The sequence below is a fragment of the Saccoglossus kowalevskii genome, chromosome 15 (genome assembly GCF_978046115.1).
Source record: "Saccoglossus kowalevskii chromosome 15, keSacKowa6.1, whole genome shotgun sequence".
Taxonomy (NCBI): domain Eukaryota; kingdom Metazoa; phylum Hemichordata; class Enteropneusta; family Harrimaniidae; genus Saccoglossus; species Saccoglossus kowalevskii.
Window position 1 is genome coordinate 24,549,569 of NC_140655.1, and position 19,834 is coordinate 24,569,402.

General features: G+C 34.0%; 1 protein-coding gene across 1 annotated transcript in view; it reads left to right on the top strand.

Moving 5' to 3' along the window:
• LOC146734278 (uncharacterized) overlaps positions 1-19,834 on the top strand; it is a 33,209-nt gene that overhangs the window by 4,127 nt on the left and 9,248 nt on the right. Inside the window, exons 2-15 of the mRNA XM_085490606.1 lie at positions 2,952-3,148; positions 4,618-4,687; positions 7,641-7,831; positions 8,896-9,093; positions 9,836-9,915; positions 11,304-11,400; positions 14,726-14,818; positions 15,420-15,506; positions 15,985-16,104; positions 16,413-16,629; positions 17,263-17,367; positions 17,660-17,732; positions 18,869-19,016; positions 19,386-19,564. Coding sequence (XP_085346732.1) covers positions 3,023-3,148; positions 4,618-4,687; positions 7,641-7,831; positions 8,896-9,093; positions 9,836-9,915; positions 11,304-11,400; positions 14,726-14,818; positions 15,420-15,506; positions 15,985-16,104; positions 16,413-16,629; positions 17,263-17,367; positions 17,660-17,732; positions 18,869-19,016; positions 19,386-19,564 — 1,784 coding nt within the window. The 5' untranslated portion in view covers positions 2,952-3,022. The remainder of the gene's footprint in view (positions 1-2,951; positions 3,149-4,617; positions 4,688-7,640; positions 7,832-8,895; positions 9,094-9,835; positions 9,916-11,303; positions 11,401-14,725; positions 14,819-15,419; positions 15,507-15,984; positions 16,105-16,412; positions 16,630-17,262; positions 17,368-17,659; positions 17,733-18,868; positions 19,017-19,385; positions 19,565-19,834) is intronic.

A 19,834-nucleotide genomic window follows, 5' to 3' on the forward strand; every position in this document is an offset into this window, starting at 1 on the left:
GTGTAAAACAGTGTACTAGGGTCTCTCACAACTGGCCCATGACCTTCAAGGTCATCAGCCACTGACTTTGGATTAAGCATTAAATTACATATTCCAAATGAATTTGTCAATTATTTTGTATTTCTTCAAGGTTCATGCATTAGAGTAACAGTCTTTAGCTCCGCTGTCAACTTTGCGAAGCTTATCATATGAGTGATTGTCCGTCGGCGTCCGTCGTTGTCCGTGTCAATGTTTTACTTATTCGACTTCTTCTTGAAAACTACAAGCCTGAATGCTCAGATACTTGGTGTGTATGTACCTAGGGTAGACCTCTCTTAGATTTGTTCATTTCATGATGATATCTTCAATTCTCTAATTTAGGTAAAAAGTGATATTTTCGACTTCTTGTTAAAAACCGCAAGTCCAATTGCTTTGATATTACATACATAGGTACTACATGTGGACCTTTCTCAGATTTGTTCATTTCGTGATGATATCTTAAATTGTCTAATTTTGGTGAATGTTTTTGTCATTTTTGGTAAAAAGTGATATTTTCGACTTCTTGTTAAAAACCAAAATTCCAATTGCTTTGATATTACATACATAGGTACTACATGTGGACCTTTCTCAGATTTGTTCATTTTGTGATGATATCCTCAATTCTCTAATTTTGGTGAATGTTTTTGTCATTTTTGGTAAAAAGTGATATTTTTGACTTCTTGTTAAAAACCGCAAGTATGATTGCTTTGATAGTACATATATAGGTACTACATGTGGACCTCTCTCAGATTTGTTCATTTCGTGATGATATCTTCAATTATCTAATTTTGATGAATATTTATGTCATTTTTGGTAAAAAGTGTTATTTTTGAAGTCCGATTGCTATACATACTATACATATTGTTCATTTTCTAATGATATCTTCAGTTCTTTAATTGAAATGTGTCTTGCTAACAGCGGAGCTATTTCAGCCGAGAGGATGCTTGTTTATTATTGTGTTTTGATTACCATATTTTTTCCTAAAAGGTTCCCAAGGTGAACAATAACATACACAGTATATATCAGGTTCAAAGTGTTTATTTACAATAAAATATCCGTTACTATAATTAACAAATTATTCTACATGTAAATCATCTTCCTCAAAGCTGTTTGTTCTGTCTTGAAGTTGATATAGATCATCATCATCACTTCATGCTTTTCTGTAATAAACAAAAACAAAAAAGGGTTAAATATAAATCCTACATGTATACAGTGAGCAATGTTGTTTCTATTTTTTCTAAATGTAATTTAAAATGAACTACCGGTAATAAAGTTTATTATAAACTAGTACTAGTATAATGAATTTTAGCTAGTGACCCCCCCCCCCCCCGAGTTATAAGGTAGTTACAAATGTATGCGCTGTAAGGAAGTAAAGTGTTCTAAGGAAAGATACCCAATAGTAATTGTGTACTCACCATTTATTCACTTGTCTTCACTTCATGCTTTTCTGTAATAAACAAAAACAAAATAGAGTTAAATATAAATCCTACATGTATACAGTGAGCAATGTTGTTTCTATTTTTTCTAAATGTAATTTAAAATGAATTCTTGCCTAGTTATTTTTGAAACTCAGTTCATTTGTAATTTTAATACATGGTAACTGCAGAATGAAATTGTAATACTTGTTTTTATAAAACTTGCAGCATATTAAAAAATATGTACACGGACGAGGCCAGCTTATAGTTCAACTTATTTGACCTCGAAAAATTACGTTTGGGCTATGATTTTTTTTCTCGATCATTTCGCCGATCGATAGGAAACTCCATTGACATTGTTACTAGTAGATATGCTAATTATCCATTGACTTTACGTCAAACCAATATGACGTCACACTTTTATATATTGCTATCTGTTCGTTTTTCAATGTATCCACTAAATTGAAGAAATAGAGCCGGAAGATCGACATAGAAGCATCACTGGCTTCTGTGCGAATGTTGTGTGATACTTAAGGTAGCAGCCTACTCATAAATTAAAAAACCTAGAATTTATTCATTTTGCAATAAATTGTACTCCAAGGATATGAAAGTTTGTTATTTTCTCCCTGATTAGTAAGAAACTGTTTTTAGTTTCACGCAGTGTTCAAGATTGTTACCCTCGTATAATAAATATCAGTGGATTAATCGCATTTATAATATTATCACGCCAGCTGACTGGCCATTTTCGGGCTCAAATCATTCAGTAAAATCCAGATATGTACCAGCCTGAGGATGCGTAAAAAACATTCTATGTTCCCTAATGCAATATAGACTCGCCAAGAGTGGGCGTGATCACAAACCGGAGCCAGCAAGATTCGAAAGCCAACTGTTTAGTCAAAACCCAAGCAGTTAGCCAATTGCTAGCGAGTTTGCAAATTGGCTGCCCCAATACTTCTGAGACTTGCTGTAATAGTTTGATTGAATATTTCTTAAACTCAAATATATGCAAGTGTGGCGCCTAATTTTTGAAAAATTTCACTTAAAACTTATTTTCTTGTTGTTATATTCAAATTTAAATATTATATTAACAAGTTTGGAATCATGAGTAAGGTTGAATTTGATGTGTACTCTGTTTTTTTTGTTTTGTTTTTTGTATTAGAAAGCTAAATTTTAGCTGTTATAAAAACAGCATGTTGATTTATTTCATATAAAAATACCAAGGCAAAGAACAAGTTTGGTAGACTTTTGTGACTAAAAGTTTGATAATTAGTCAGACATGTAAAGATTAAATTTTGGTTACAGTGTTGCAGTGTCTCGTTTCAGGATTTATATTGACCAAATTTGGATTGACAGAAAAAAAAATGATCCTGGCAGCCATCTTGTCATGACTATTAATTTTTGCAAGACTGAAGAGGTATTCCAAATTTGAAGTCATTTTTGAGTTTGTCTTGAATTGTACTACAAATGCTACCATGTTGTGGATTGTTTCTCATTCATATGCAAATTGTTTTGTTATAGCTACTTCAAGCCTTAACTAGACTGACTGGGTACTTCTGCTTGTACGACACACACCTACCTATCACAGGAGCATGAAGCTAAGTCCAAAGGAAATCGAGGGATTATTGATCCACCAGGCTGGATTTCTGGCCCAAAAACGACTGGCACGGGGCGTAAGACTCAATTATCCAGAAGCGGTTGCACTCATTGCATGTCAGGTTTGTGTCGTTTCATTCCTTGCTTTGACTCAAAATTTTGTACTGAAAGCATTACATTGAAATTATACACTGTTTAAAGTTGCGATTCGAAATTGCGAACTATTCACTACGTTCAATTACCCACCATAGACTCCGGTCAGTCAAAATGACTATTTTGAACAGTAGGCATTAATCAGCGGTTCTGCCGATGATGGAGAGATAGAATCTAGGTCAGGGGAAGCCCCATGACCCCAAGATTCTCCTTCCCTTACGTCACGAACCACGTGACCGAGGCCATATGGCAGCGCCATAGACGGCTGTATAATCACTCTTTCTTTTTCTCCGCATCAACAGGGATGAAGTTTTAGCGGCTCTGCTGGATCCCAAGGCTCTTTCCCCAGACCCCGGTACCACGAATTTACGTTTGGCAAACCGAGCAAAAGGGGACAGCCGCGTTCCATGGGCATTCTTGCCAATCGGAGACAAACCATCCAGCCCTAAGGGCAGAGTTGCTAGAGCGCATTATTGTGCGTGCCCAGAACTCTGGAGACCACTGAGGCAGAATGCACCAGCCTCCTAGACCAGGCGACATTTTTACTGGTGGGCCACCGCACATCTACGTGCAACACCCCCTAGTGTCACCTGGCTCTCTTGGCCGGGGCCACTACTGTGCTACGAGACGCACCCTTAGACGCACATGTTTTCGGGGGGGTTACGTCCCCACCTCAGTGATGCAGACTGGACATCTTCTACCCTCTTTGTTCAGGGAATGGTGGGTACAGTCTCGGAGCTTCGTAGTGCAATGAACCAGAGGGTTCAGATCGAATCCGCTGGCCAGTTGGCCCTGCCAAGGGCAAGCGGAGGGCACCCCAAGCACAGAAAACACAACGCCCTAAGGCGACATCTGCTAGCCAGAATCAGCCAGGAGGCAAACGCTCATACCCTTCCATGGGAGGGAAGAGTAGTGGCGCGCCCCCAGAGAGGAAAGAGCCAGGTGGTGGCTCCTCACCCTCCCTGGGCGGACGTCTACCCTGGCAGCGGGGGAAGCGTGTTTGACGCTCACCTCTGCAACCGAGCTATCTCAGCCGACTGGCTGCTTGTTTTGGCACATGCCGACTCATGCCCGACCATTTACATACACGTTTTGACACATGCCATCTCAGCTCGACTCAACCCAAGATCTGTAACATGATTGCCACTAATATACTGAGAAACTATTTACCTAACAAAATGGCTAGTCATTACACACTGTTTCCACAAGAAGCAATGGCTATATTGTAAGCAATATAGATATATCATTAGCAAAACAGTGTCTTGTACTGCAATATTGTCATTCCATTCGTTCTTTCCTGTCACAGCAAGTGCCATGCAAAGAATAAAAACATTCCGTATATCATGCCTCTAATACCACACACAGGTGGGTTTTTTCTAAGCTTTTAATAACATTTGTATATCATTATTAATATTGTCAATTATTTTTGCTGGAACAGATACAGGAGTATATACGAGATGGCCAGCATTCAGTGGCTCAATTGATGGACATGGGAAGCCGCATGTTAGGTATGTATGCAGCAATATAATGTCAAGGTCATATACTGTCAGTGATTTAAGAGCCGAGATTCATTGTGACCTTTTTTTAGCAGTGGTTACACTTTACTTGAAAAATTTAGCATACATAAATATCATCTATTGATCAAATCATAAATGTATAAGTAAATATGTTATAGTTCGTGTAATAATTGTAGGTCATACATTAATCACTTAATTTTCATGATTTAATGACAATCATGAACACAAACATTCATGTTGAGGGTAGCTTATACTCTATATCATACATGAATTACCCAATAGAAATATTCACTTAATTTGCACCGACTCAGGAAATTCGTGAAAATTTGTCTTTCACAGATTTAAAGTACTTAGTAGTATACAGTACCCTCGTTATGACAAACTTCTCAGAGCATTTTCACCGCCTGGAAACCATCACAGTGAAAACAAAGGGAGAAAACCTTTTTAAAAATAGGGTCTTTGAGATTGTTGTTGAATACATGAATGTATGCACTACTGTAGAATACTTTATTTTAGCTGGAATTAATTTTCAATGAAAAGAATTTTTTTTTCACTGATTTTTGACTAGTTGAATGTAAAATATAGAAAAACCATTCCTTCAGCGAAAATAGCAAAAATTAATAACAAGCGAAAATAAAGTATTTTACTGTATTTGTATAAACCAATCTTTTACAATTTTGCAGGATTAAAGCATGCTTTCATAACCACAATATATCAAAACTGGAGATTTTAACTGGAGTTAAAATATGTGCTTAATAATTACCTAATTTGCATATTTTATTTTTCTGTTTTTCCATCTATATCTCTAGAGCTAATCATAACATTCCAATGAAGCTTGATACATGTATCACCAGACAATGCACAATTCTGATTACTTTTGTGTTGAAACCTGTGCATACTAATTAATTAAAATGCATAATAGTAAACCAAGTTTCCACTGACATTTCAGAAACCAATTATTGCATTATGTAAGACATGGACAATTGATTAGATTAGAGCTGATTAGATTTGGATTGAAATTCAAACATTCCAGTTATTTGCATATGGTGCATAGTCATTACATTTCAATGAACTTAGTACGTAGATACTCTGGCATAATCCAGACATAATTAGTTTAATATTGCTCCAGAATAAATCAGACTGCAAACCACAAAACACAGGAACAAATTCCTCTATGCACTATTTATATACTCTCCTGATTGCAAAATCTTGCCAACTGAAGAATTGATTATCAAGATTTTCTCAAGTGTACACAAATATGTTTGTAGTAGTTTAGCTAAATTTGTATTTCAGATTCTAAAATTATTTTAGATTAGTTGTTTCTTATATTGGAGTTTTCTCAAGCATTGTTTTTGTGTACGTTCCAAATAAAAAATATCTTATCCTATCCTATATGTACCATTACATTTATTTTTTGTGAATGTTATAAACTTCTATGCTGTGAATCACATTATTGTGCATCTCAAAAAGTACACCTATATTAGTCGCCGAGCTTCTTGTTTAAAAGGCTAATCATAAGTTCAGAATTTCCTATATTTCCTTCATATGTCTCCAATACTCTCAGCACACATTCTTAGTTTTCTGACACTGACATGATGATGATGAAGAAACATCTATTGGGTCTAAGGTGTGGGTTTCTGCAAAATTTGATGATTATAGATCTCTACAAATTTTACTGACTTTCTGCCCACCAATGTATGTGTGCATTAACTGTGGTCTGCGTTACAAGATGAGTGGTTTCTATGCAGGTATATTTATTTAATTATCACAGACAACGTAAATCCATAGACTTTGAACTGAGCTTGCATAGAATGTAATAAATATGTGTTTTGTGATCCAAAAGTAATAAGAGTAGAATAAAATAAAATAAAATAAAATGCTTTATTTTAGCACCTTAATAAAAAATACTTTTCTTCTTTGGTTTTAAAAAAATCTAATGTTGAGGGAGCAGATCAAGACAGTCATCAGAATGTCAAGGCACTGTGGTCCTGATTATTTTAAGGCAACAGACAAACTAAAGATAAGAATCAGCTTGTCTGGCAAATTAACAGTCAAATGAATCACGTTTGACAATGAATAGTTAGTCAGTTGATTTATTTTCGTGTGTAATTTGCTTAGATCTCATATGATAATTGATTCCTTCTTCCAGTGACCTATACATCTACTAGCCACAGTGTACTTCTTGATTCTCTCGTTGAAAATGTTTATGAAAAAAAGTTGGGAGTTGCACTCCGACTTAATGTACTCAGTAAAACAAGGTCACATAATGATTACCGGTACTGCATTTGGACCACAAGTTTTAATAATTGGTTTAACTATGGTGTAATTTTCAAGTGACTAAGATTTAACTAATTTGTATCACGACTGGGACAAGTTGGTAGAATTTCTGCCAATCAAATTGTTCTTGTGTATCCAGAATGTGTAGCCTAATTTGTGGCGTGTTCATTGTTGCCATAAATCATTCCATAAGCAGGTTATGGCATATAACCACAGACAATTCAAGACAGCAGTAGTACAATGTATCATCAATTTTGAACTTTGCAAACAGTGACACAGTTATAGGTACAATTTCCATATTTAACCTTTTCACCACCAGTTCCCTCTATTCATCACAAATTCACAAAATAGTCCTGTTTATAGTCTGCACTTTTTTTGAGTAAAAAGTGAAAAATGATTCAAATTTTGTCTGTTGGCTCCAAAATTAGGGTTCATTTCCAGAAATATTGAAGAATATAAGCAACATACCCGTTAGTGCAGACAAATTTGGGCAAGAAAGTCTGGTGCTGAAAAGGTTAATTTGATTTGTCTCCCACATTTTACTGTATTCATTTTAATTTTTGAATTGTGTTCTAGTATGCTTTAAACTTTCATTAAATCACTCCAGGCTTTGTGTATACATTTAAAAATCGTTCATCCCTTAAGACTTTTGACTTACTTTTGTTAGGTTGTCGGCTGGTTCAACCCGGTGTACGTGATATGATTCCAGAGATCCAGATTGAAGCCACATTTCAAGATGGTACTAAGTTAGTCACTGTACATGATCCAATCAGTGTAGTGAATGAGTTTGGTAACCTAGAATTGGCCCTTTATGGTAGTTTTTTACCAGTTCCAGATACTAAATTGTTTGAAGGAAAGGTTAGTTTTGATTCTGTCGTTTCCAATGGCATTCATTACATGTGTACAATTTAAGTGTTTAAATTACTCAATACATCACCTTCTGATAATCTTTTTTTTTTTTTTTTTAAATGTTTTTGTGCCAGGTGACAGTATGTTCCGTACATTGAATGTCACTATTGTCTCTCCTGACTTTTTTTTTGTAAGTGCAAATTGCAAGTGCAAGTGCTGAAACATAGTGCATTTTGCCACAGAAGTCATATTCATGTTTGGGATTACATGACAAGGCTGTGTAAACATCTCTCTATCAAATGGCAATTTGAATGTGCTATCCTGGCATCAACCAGGCCCGGTCGAACACAAGCACCTGCCGACCTTGACCAAGGTTCGCCCAAAGTCGCATTCGTTAGTGAATGAATCTCGGCCAGTGGAATTGACCATCCCATTAAGTCTGTGGCACACTTACCCAGGGTAGGTGTCAACCCTTTTGATGTTCAGCCTACCTTCTAATAATATTCATGGTCAGCCAATATGAATTGGAAAAATGCATCAATGGTTTTGTACAGGGCGTGTTTGATTTTCGTGTAAATAAACAAAGTAATTTACTTGAGTTGTGTACATTGCTACAGATCTCATTTCAAACACAATACCACCCTTTAATTATGGGTTCCTTGTTTAGATTTTTGGAGAATGACTTTTTCGGCACTGTGTCTGTGTTCGAAAACTAACCTTAAAGTGGGGGAGGTGTCATCTGCGCATGCGTCAGACGGCCATAGTACATGTATGTCATTGTTTACAAACATGTTTACCCATGAGCATTTGCGTTTTTAGCGTGTGTTATCATCACTTGGGACTCAATTCCCATGCGTGTGCAGGTGACACCCTCCCGCTTCAAATATTTGCAATAACATGAAGATTATAACAAATACATTGAGGGGTCACCAATAACAAATGCATGTAGATTTAGGGGTCACCAATTCATTAACACAGCAGCTGCTTCTTCCAAGTTTCATGGTCAAATTTGAAGTGTGCTGGCTAACTCCATAACTTATTTTATTTATTTATTTTTTTTATTTTATTAACAGGATGATGATGCTACTGTACCAGGCCAGTACATCATCTCAGATGCCAAGCCAATTGAAATCAACAAAGGACGAGAGACAAAAACTATTAAAGTTACAAGTTTATGCGATCGCCCAATCCAAATTGGCAGTCATTATCATTTCATTGAAGCCAATAAATATTTGAAATTTGACAGATCTGCAACTTATGGCATGAGATTGGTAAGTAAATAGAGTATAATAAAATGAAGTAGTTATTTTTCTTGTACATAATCAATATTTAGTGAAAACAAACTTGACAAGGGTGTGCTTTTATTAATACCCATTGACACAGTTAGAAAATAGGGATTTTTGGATTGATCTCTGTGCGTACATTTTCACTTGCATCTTGGACATCCCTGGACTGATCACACGTTAACTTCACACATTTAATTTTGCAATTGGAATGAAGATGGCTAATTGGCTGAAAATTCATTTGTCATTTTCTTGTTAAGATCAGATTCATATCGCCAATTGGTAAATAAATGTAATAACTACATTTAAAATGTTTCATCTAATAAATATTGCTTTTAAATTTAAAAAATGACAAAACAGAACAATCAGTCAGGCTTTAAAATATTCATTTGTACGTACCGTACTAGCTACGATCATAAAATATTCTTATTCCTTACTTACTGCGATATTGTGTTTAAATGAGCTACAGGCAAGTAAGAACTAAGTACCGATAGAGTTCAAAAAAACCAATAAAAGAATACACACATAGTTTGGTTCAATGACTCTCCATTTAATTGTCCATAATTTGCTGTGTTTTTTTAATTCGTGTGAAAAACGGACATTGATTCACAATCCATATGTTAACAAGATATTCAGGTGTCTATTGCGGTAGTACCGGTATACTTGTATTTGTTTGTTTTATTATTATTTTATTTTTATTTTATTTACTTGTTTTGCTGTTTGATTCCAGAACATAGCAGCCGGAACTGCAGTTAGATTCGAGCCCGGAGAGGTGAAAGATGTATCGTTAGTTGAAATACAAGGAAACAAGTAAGTCTGATGCTTATGTATTTTTATCACAGTTTCCTGGTGTAATATGTACACAAAGGTTATATTATCATGTTCGTTTTATCCCATTGTTTTTACCGTAATGTATTTAATTTCAGAAAAAACAAAGTTTTGTACCTGTGAACACTCCCTTTACAGCTGGCGTCAAAATACATAGAGAGGAATTGCCAGGAAACCATGGAAACCTCAGAAAGTATGGAAACTTCAGAAACATGTAAAGTTGAAATTGGCAGTGACCAAAATTTAAAAAATAATTTAACGCTAACCCCCTAATCCCTAACTTATTGTTTCAATTTTGGTCACTGCCAATTTCAACTTTTCATGTTTCCCGAGGTCTCTATACTTTCTGAGGTTTCCATACTTTCCGAGGTTTCCATTGTTTCCGAGGCTCCCGGCAATTCCACTCTACGGTCAAAATACACTGAACAGAAAAACTGCTATCTCACAATGAATCTTTCTTGTAACATTGTAATTTTCCTAGAAACATTGTCAGGGGTGTTTGTGTTTGTTGATGTTTGCACTTTTAGTCCTAAAAAGGCGACGCTCTCAGAAACAATCATTTTTAAATGGGTTTGATAGATTTTTTATTTATAAGCAAGATTTTAAGATAAAGAACAGAATAATTACCTTAGAAACTTATGCAATTTGGTGTTAAAACGCTTCAATTTCATCTGCGTAGGAGATTTGATTTGTCATGTAAATGTTTGATAGTTCATCAGAATGCCAGAAACCAGGGAAACCAGCAAACAAATTGCACAAGCTAGAAATCATCCCTTCCCCCATTCTTGCACTGAACCTAAAACTTAACTATTGTGTGAAACATGAAAATGATGAATTATTGACAGCATTCTACAATTTGAACCCAGTGAATTAATCATTATTTGATCATAAGCATACAATTTCGCATGAAATTCAAGCACTCTTGTTTAGTGGAACTTTGGATATGCAAATTCTGAATCTTAATTTTAAACGATTGTAGTCAAAGCCATAAAAAACAATGCTTGCAATGTGCCAGGGAATATTACATTGTTGCAAGGGTGATTTATAGCAGAATAGTGGTTTTTCTGATCAGTTTACAGGGATAGAGTTGCAGTGATTTTTTTTGAAATATCATTCTCATGAATGCTCTTGAAATTTCTAGTTGTGAACAGTGTTCCTGCTCTGTATTTTGGCTGCCATTATGTTTTATTCTGAATGAGTATTTTTTCATTTTGCTGATTTATTTCTCAATTTACAACTAATACTGTACCATAGATTGCTGCAAATGTATAACATGTTGGTTATTATTGAATAATTGCCATAGTAACAACACATCATATTTTTTCATTGAATTATGTACCTATCTTCTCATTCTCCTATCTTATTATTAGAGTAATTCGAGGAGGAAATGCTTTATGTGATGGTGATGGAAACTTGGAAGCAATCATGGATAGAATTAAGAAAAAGGGATTCCACTCTGAGTCACAGGTAAGTGATGCCTTTCCGTTATATACATATTGAGCAGGGTTCTTCACAGTTTGAAAATTAAACAATGTAAAGTGGGCGTGGCATTTTGAAAAAATTGAAACCAAAAAATCTATTAATCTACATATTATTACATATGCATAATATATATATATTTATTATTAAAAAATGAATGAGAACTTTGAAGAATATTAAGTAAACGTCAGCACGTACAATCAGCTGATTTTAGCTCCACGATTCATCACGCGGCGACATCAGTTGTTTACCAGTAATGATCGCGTCCAGAAAAAGACGTAACAAGTTTGTTAATTTATTTTACCAAATAGATACATACATGCTTTATTTAATTTTTAGCAAAAATTGTGATTAATATTTATTTGGACGAAGCAAAATAAAATTGATGATGTCGCACAAACGTTTGTAATTGGTTCATTAAAAAAACTTGCATGAATGTGCGTCATCGGCACCAAAAAGCAAGATGATCAAACGAATTAAAATCTACACAATAGTTACTATCAAAAATAATAGAATTATGTATAAAAACAAAATACATACTTAAAAGAATAATTTTCATTCGAATCGAAAGTTTGTTGATGTCTGCTTCGTTAAAAACAGCAGTGACCCGGAAACAGTTCATTTTACTGTGTGCACCCTGATACTATGTAACGATGCTTTTGATTGGCCAAAGCCATGCATTGACGCGAAAACAACCAATCAGAATATTTGTTCCAAGAAGAACACAAGTAAATTTATTTCCTCCACTTATGCGAGTTGAAAGCATGGCTGTTTTACCGTGGTTTAAAGAAAATTCAACTTTAAATTTTAGTGACATTCGTCAAAATATAAACATTTACATGTTTAAGCAAGCATTTGTGTCGACTTCTTGTGATCAGCAATGTCTGTGATGGTACATCGGCTGCGCTGGTCGTTTACCGATCATGCAAGTGCATGGCTGTCTTTGTTCCTCTCGGTGGTGACGATGTTGCCGCTACAACTCGCGTCATGAACTTAGTTTTAACCATTGACCTTATGTTTTAACGAATGGTTTTACCGATAACGATTTTATATATTTGACGTCACCCTGACAGAAAAAATATGGGTATGGTAATACACTTTTCTAGGCCACATGTTCATTTTTAATCGTGTTGAAAAAACTTGCAACTTTTTGTTCGGTGGTATTATCACCTCGCGATGACCTGCTACGATAGCAAGCCGGAATTTTCACACTTGAACTTTAAAACAATGAACCAGTTACCCTGAACACGATGAATCATCTTCAGAAGACAATGAGTGTTGGCCTGTTTTGTAAACAATTCTTTGTCTGGGACCAGGGTGCAGGGGAAATATAACTGGGCGCTGACAATTTAAACAGGGCGCCAATTTCCGTCAACTTTACATTTTCAACTTCTTCTTCGAAAACCGCAAGTCAAAATATTTTCAAATTTGATATGCAAGTACCTTGGATGGTTCTTTCTCAGATTTGTTCATTTTATGTCAAATCTCAAATTCTCTATTTTTGGTGAATATTTTTGTAATTTTTGGTAAAAAGTGATATTTTCGACTTCTTAAAAACCGATTGCTTTGGTATTACATATATAGATACTACATGTGGACCTTTCCCAGATTTGTTCATTTGGTGATGATATCTTTAATTAAATATTTTTAGCTCCGCTGTCGACTTTGTCGAGCGGAGCTTATCATATGAGTGATTGTCCGTCGTCCGTGTCAATGTTTTACTTTTTCGACTTCTTCTTGAAAACTACAAGCCTGAATGCTTTGATACTTGGTGTATATGTACCTTGGGTAGACCTCTCTTAGGTTTGTTCATTTCATGTTGATATCTTCAATTTTCTAATTTTGGTGAATATTTTTGTCATTTTTGGTAAAAAGTGATATTTTCGACTTCTTGTTAAAAACCGCAAGTTCGATTGCTTTGATATTACATATATAGGTACTACATGTGGACCTCTCTCAGATTTGTTCATTTTGTGATGATATCTTCAATTCTCTAATTTTGGTGAATATTTTTGTAATTTTTGGTAAAAAGTGATATTTTCGACTTCTTGTTAAAAACCAATAGTTCAATTGCTTTGATATTACATATATAGATACTACATGTAGACCTTTCTCAGATTTGTTCATTTTGTGATGATATCTTCAATTCTCTAAATAATTTATTTTGGTGAATATTTTTGTAATTTTTGGTAAAAAGTGATATTTTCGACTTCTTGTTAAAAACCAATAGTTCAATTGCTTTGATATTACATATATAGATACTACATGTAGACCTTTCTCAGATTTGTTCATTTTGTGATGATATCTTCAATTCTCTAATTAATTTATTTTGGTGAATATTTTTGTAATTTTTGGTAAAAAGTGATATTTTCGACTTCTTGTTAAAAACTGTAAGTCCGATTGCTTTGATACTATTCATATTGTTCATTTTCTAATGATGTCTTCAGTTTTTTAATTGAAATGTGCATTGCTAACAGCGGAGCTATCTCATCCGATAGGCTGCTTGTTTTTCATTTTTGGTAAAAAGTTATATTTTCGAATTCTTGTTGAAAACAGCAAGTCAATCGGACTTTGATACAAAATGTACTATACATATTGTTCATTTTCTAATGATATCTACAGGTCTTTAGTAGTCTCGGCCAACAGGCTGCTTGTTTTAACAGGTGGGCGTTACTATGACAGTGTTATGTTTCTATGGTGAGCATGCATCAATTATGATACAAAAGGAAGAGCTGAATTTTTTCAATGACAGGAACTCTTGGAACTTATTGTGTGTATATGTGTATCTATATCTATACTGCTGATATCTCAAGATTTCAATTTAACATTCTTATCAATGTTTAGACTTTGGCACTTCCTAACAGCTGGCGTCCTTCGGGTCAAATTACCACCAGGGGTGTTGAACTGTTAAAAATTAAATGCAGAATTTTTTTCATTTTCTTCCCATGTTATATTGAGAATGAAAATCATAAATATTGTGAGACGTAGTCATCCAGATTCAAATTACAACTGTTGACTAGCCCTGTTGTGAATCATGTTGTATTTTCATTTTTGAGCAAAGGAATTGTGGGAAATATTACTAAAATAGTGAATATTTGCAATCATGAGAGAATTCAACAATTGAAAACATTATATTATGTGATCAGAAACCATTACCAAATGTAATAGTGTTTTCAATATGCAAAACATGTATAACAAGAATCTTCCAAGAAACATTGCAATGCTTTGAGAAAATATTGATGTAGAAATGGTGGTTTTCATATTTAGTTTATTTTGGCACCCACTGTACAACATTATTTCTTTGTTTACACAGAGTGATAGTGAGAAGAGCCAGCAGTCATCAGCCCCTGTCACAATATCCCGCAGTGCTTATGCCACTACATATGGACCCACACTTGGTGACAAGGTAAAAAGATTTAATACGCCAACAAATTATAATTTATTTATTTATTTATTTATTTATTTATTTATTTATTTATTTATTTATTTATTTATTTATTTATTTATTTATTTTTATTTATATTTTTATTTATATTTATTATATATTTACAAGTTGAATGTGAAATATAGAAAAAAAAACGGTATATTCACTGAATTTTATTTCCGGTGTATCCTTCATCGAAAATGAACTCTGGGTAAAAATAAACTGTTTTACAGTATTTCAAATAGATGTTAAAATTGGTTAACAATGAACCTTTTTTCCCCGTGTTATCATAATCATCCCTACTCAAAGTGCTGGCTTATTGTTATCGTGAGATATTGAAATACTGAAGTTAACTTTCACCCAAATAAAAAAAAAAATATTTTTCCCATATTTTTTCAAAACCTTTGATAAAGATCTGTAGCTAATAGAAAATTATGTTCATATTGTTTAAAAATTAACAAATAAATTATAGAAAAGTACATAAAAATGTGCAAAATTTTGGTGGGAAAATTGTATGTTCAAAGAGTTAATGAAACACTTCACCCTAAAAATTTCTATTAAGAGTTCATTTATTTGCTTGTAGGTTCAGCTTGGTGACACCAGTCTTATTGTGGAGGTGGAGAAAGACTTCACAGTATACGGAGATGAATGCAAATTTGGTGGAGGAAAGGTAATTTCGGCCAAGAACAAATGTTTCTTTTCAGCACTTTAGTTAAAAATATAACACTGACTAATAATTGGTCTAGTAATCAGAAACAATCATTTTTTTTTTTACAGCATAATGTTCAATATTAGTAGAATTATTTCCCAAGTACATACTCAGATTGTTATCACGTTATCAATTTCAAAATATTTGAAATCAGAAATAACAATATCTGACATTTTACTTTAGTTTTATATGTATTGTACTTTATTACTAACATTTTATTGCTGTCAATCAATGGAAATTATTTCTGAAGATGCAATAAATTCATTATTATTATTATTATTATTATTATTATTATTATTATTATTATTATTATTATTACCCCTGGTATTATTTTTCAACCTTTTAAAAAATGGTAATGAAATGTCCACTGAATTCCAGGACTTTCTCCTATTTATACAAATATTTTCCTTATTGTACATGTACTCTGTATTAATTGTAGGTGTTACGTGAAGGTATGGGTCAAGCAGCTTTGGCTAGAGATGTGTTAGACACTGTCATCACCAATGCTCTGATTATTGACGCTGTCACAGGAATCGTTAAAGCAGATATTGGAATCAAGGTTAATATAAATTATAACGTGCATAATGAGCATATTCCCACAGAAATCAAAAATCAACATTATATTGTTTGAGGGCACATGAACTATCAAATTTTTTTCTTTGGATGTATGTGCAAAAAAATGTTGACTGCATGAATCTTGCCACCCTTACATCTAACACTCAGAGCAATCAGAGAGCAACTTGTTTTTCATCAGGTTTTTTTTGACATATCATCTTCTGCAGTGAAGCATGAATGATCTTGAAGTACTTCTTCAATAGGAAAAAGAGTTTGTGTAGAAAATGTTATATTAATCTGTTTGTATCCTAGAATGGTAAAATATTTGGAATAGGAAAAGCTGGTAATCCTGATGTAATGGATGGGGTTACTCCGGGAATGGTTGTTGGAGTCGGTACTGAAGCCATCTCTGCAGAAGGATTAATTGTAACTGCTGGTGCTTTGGACTGTCACGTTCATTTCATTTGCCCCCAGCTGGTAAGGGAGGCTGTAGCCTCGGGAATCACCACCATGTTTGGAGGTGGTACTGGTAAGTATTATGATCATTGCTAGTAATTCAAGTTGTGTGACTCATTGATAACTGCATGCATAGACTGCTAATTCCAGTTTGTGTATGTTTCTCATGGTTTGATGAACGCTCATTTTTTTTTTTTTGGATAGGAAAAACCCATTGTCAAAGCATGACAAATCATGATTAAATTTTTGAAAAACTCTGCAGTAGGACATTTTTACCGACCTCAATAATGGACAGGTTGATAATGAACAAATTCCAGTCTCAAAATGGTGGGTTGCTATAACCAATTATTATACAACATGACTGTGATGCTAGTTGGACAGAACATGGTCATGTGGTGGTCAATAAAATTCATTACTGTCTCAATAATGAAAATCCAGTGACTTTGATTTTTTTTTGCATATGTACTGGTAGATGTTTATGAAAAATATTGTCTGCAACACCTAGATTTCTGGATTCAGGTTAAAATTACTTTTTGTCCAATCATGGATAATTTTTGAAATTGTCAAAATCCTTTTGGGGAAAAATTTACTGTAAAACCTTATACTTCATGAAAGTTACCATTTGGGTCGCTCCTCTCTCTCTCACAATGTTGTATCTTTCCATGAAATAATTGCTTGAGATATTTAATTAATTTATTGATTACAGGCCCAGCAACTGGAACCAATGCCACAACCTGTACTCCAGGGCCTAATCATATAAAAAATATGATTAAAAGCACGGAAGCATTCCCACTTAACTTTGCATTCACAGGTAAGCTAATCATTATCATTATATTTAATAAAGTAAAAACAAATCGTATTTAAATATGATTCAATGCATTGGAATTGAGTTCTAAACAACGATAACAACACTGAATAAAAACGCAAAGTCTCATGGCTAGATACTTGTTTGTAAACTGCAACACGCTATGGCCGTATGCACAGGTTACAGCTCCACTGCTTTAATTTTTATTATTCATTACCTCTTTTGTAAAATTTGTCAATTCCTATGTATGCTTATTACTCAGTGTCTGTGATTTTTACAAATGAATGTTTTATTATAGGTAAAGGAAACACTTCCAATTGTTCGGAGTCTGTTGATGAACTTGTAGAACAACTGAGTGCTGGTGCAATTGGGTATGTGTCTTTCATGTTATGAATAATAAATTTGCATTATAAATAGTTTCATTAGCATAACATGCATAATTTAAAAAAAAAATACCTACTTTTAATCCTTTGAATGGTATTTTTTTTAGCCAAATAGTTGTACAACATCTTTTGGTTATTTTTTATTCCTGTGTGTGATGCATGCTGTGAGTCGTTGTGATTACCCTGCCTACATGTCTATTCCACCAGTATATCAAGAACTTCTGTTTGCTTTTTGATGAAACATGGTATATACATGTAGATACCTGATTAGTTTTTGGTTGACATTCATGCATAATAATGATCTCATTTGCATAATAATAAGCCAGTTTTCAGCTGTTATATTTCACTGATTTCTCGAGAACAGTTCAAAGTGTCAGAATTGGGTAGAAATCTGTTCTTAATAATTACCTAATTTGCATGATAATTATTCATTAATTAGTTATTCCAGTAATATGTCAAGACTGTTTCAATAAAACATGATATACAGATGCATTGTGATATCCAGACCTGATTATTTTTCGGTTGACATCTGTGAATATTAATAATTTGCATAAAAATTAGCTTATTTTAGCTATTCTAGTATTATTTCAGCACATTTTAAGTAAAATTGGAACATACCCGACAGAAATCAAAGGCATGACTACTTTTCGGTTAACATCTGTATTTGCATAATTCTCCATTTTTAGCAGTTCAGTACTATCATAAAATATAAAGTAGATAAGTTACTTGGGATAATGGAATAATTTTTCACATGTAAAGTAATCTAATAAAAATAAACTCTTTGAACACTGTATCCAGTTTATTGGTTTGATCAATGGTATAGTAGTAGTTATGAATCATAAATTTATTATCAAATCAAACAATACACTATGTGACTTTCAAACAAAGTTATATTTTCTGGATAATGAGATATTTTATAATTTAAATACTGACCAGCCTAGACTATTGAAGCCCTATTTATGTTGAACACCCCCATGTAGTTCAATTGAGAAACATTCTTTTAAGTATTAACCTGGGAAAGTAATTTATAACCCACCATGTTGTTTTTCTGACTACAAATAGAACTGATATATAATTGAACTTGAATTTTATGTTTTACATTTAAACAATGTTTTGTATTTTAGATTAAAACTACATGAAGATTGGGGTTCCACACCGTGTGCTATCGACACTGCACTCAGGGTTGCTGAGAAGTATGATGTATGTGTTATGATTCATACAGATACGCTGAATGAATCGTGTTGTGTAGAAGACACCATTGAAGCTTTCAAGGTATGAAGTGCATTGAATTATGGACTAGGTGGTGTCAGTACCTAATGAAGCACAGTGCCCGTGATTACCCATAATTCTATGTGGTTAAATACTAAGACTTACTGTAAAATACTTTATTTTAGGTGGAATTAATTTTCGCTGGAAAGACTTTTGGGGTGTTTTGTATGCAATTTATTTTCACGGATTTTTGACGAGTTGAATGTAAAATATAGGAAAATATGGAATTTTATTTTCACTAAATTATGTCTTCAGCAAAAATGAAAATTAATTCCATGCAAAAATAAAGAACTCTACAGTATTGGATGACAAAACAGGAAATGACATCAATTAAAAGTAACATTTACAGGTAATTATTTGGTGTATTTTCAGGGTAGGACAATTCACACATACCATTCTGAAGGTGCTGGTGGAGGTCATGCACCAGATATTATACGTGTGTGCGGCGAATCCAATGTCTTGCCCTCATCAACCAATCCAACAAGACCCTTCACTTGTAACACAATTGATGAACATCTGGATATGTTAATGGTCTGCCATCACCTGGATAAGTAAGTAAACTGACCAATCACTGTTCAATGCATCACCTTAGAGAAGTGAGTCGGCATTTGTCTGCCGCCACCTGGATAAGTAAGTAAACTGACCAATCACTGTTCAATGCATCGCCTTAGAGAAGTGAGTCGCCATTTGTCTGCCATCACCTGGATAAGTAAGTAAACTGACCAATCACTGTTCAGTGCATCACCTTAGAGAAGTGAGTCGCCATTTGTCTGCCATCACCTGGATAAGTAAGTAAACTGACCAATCACTGTTCAATGCAT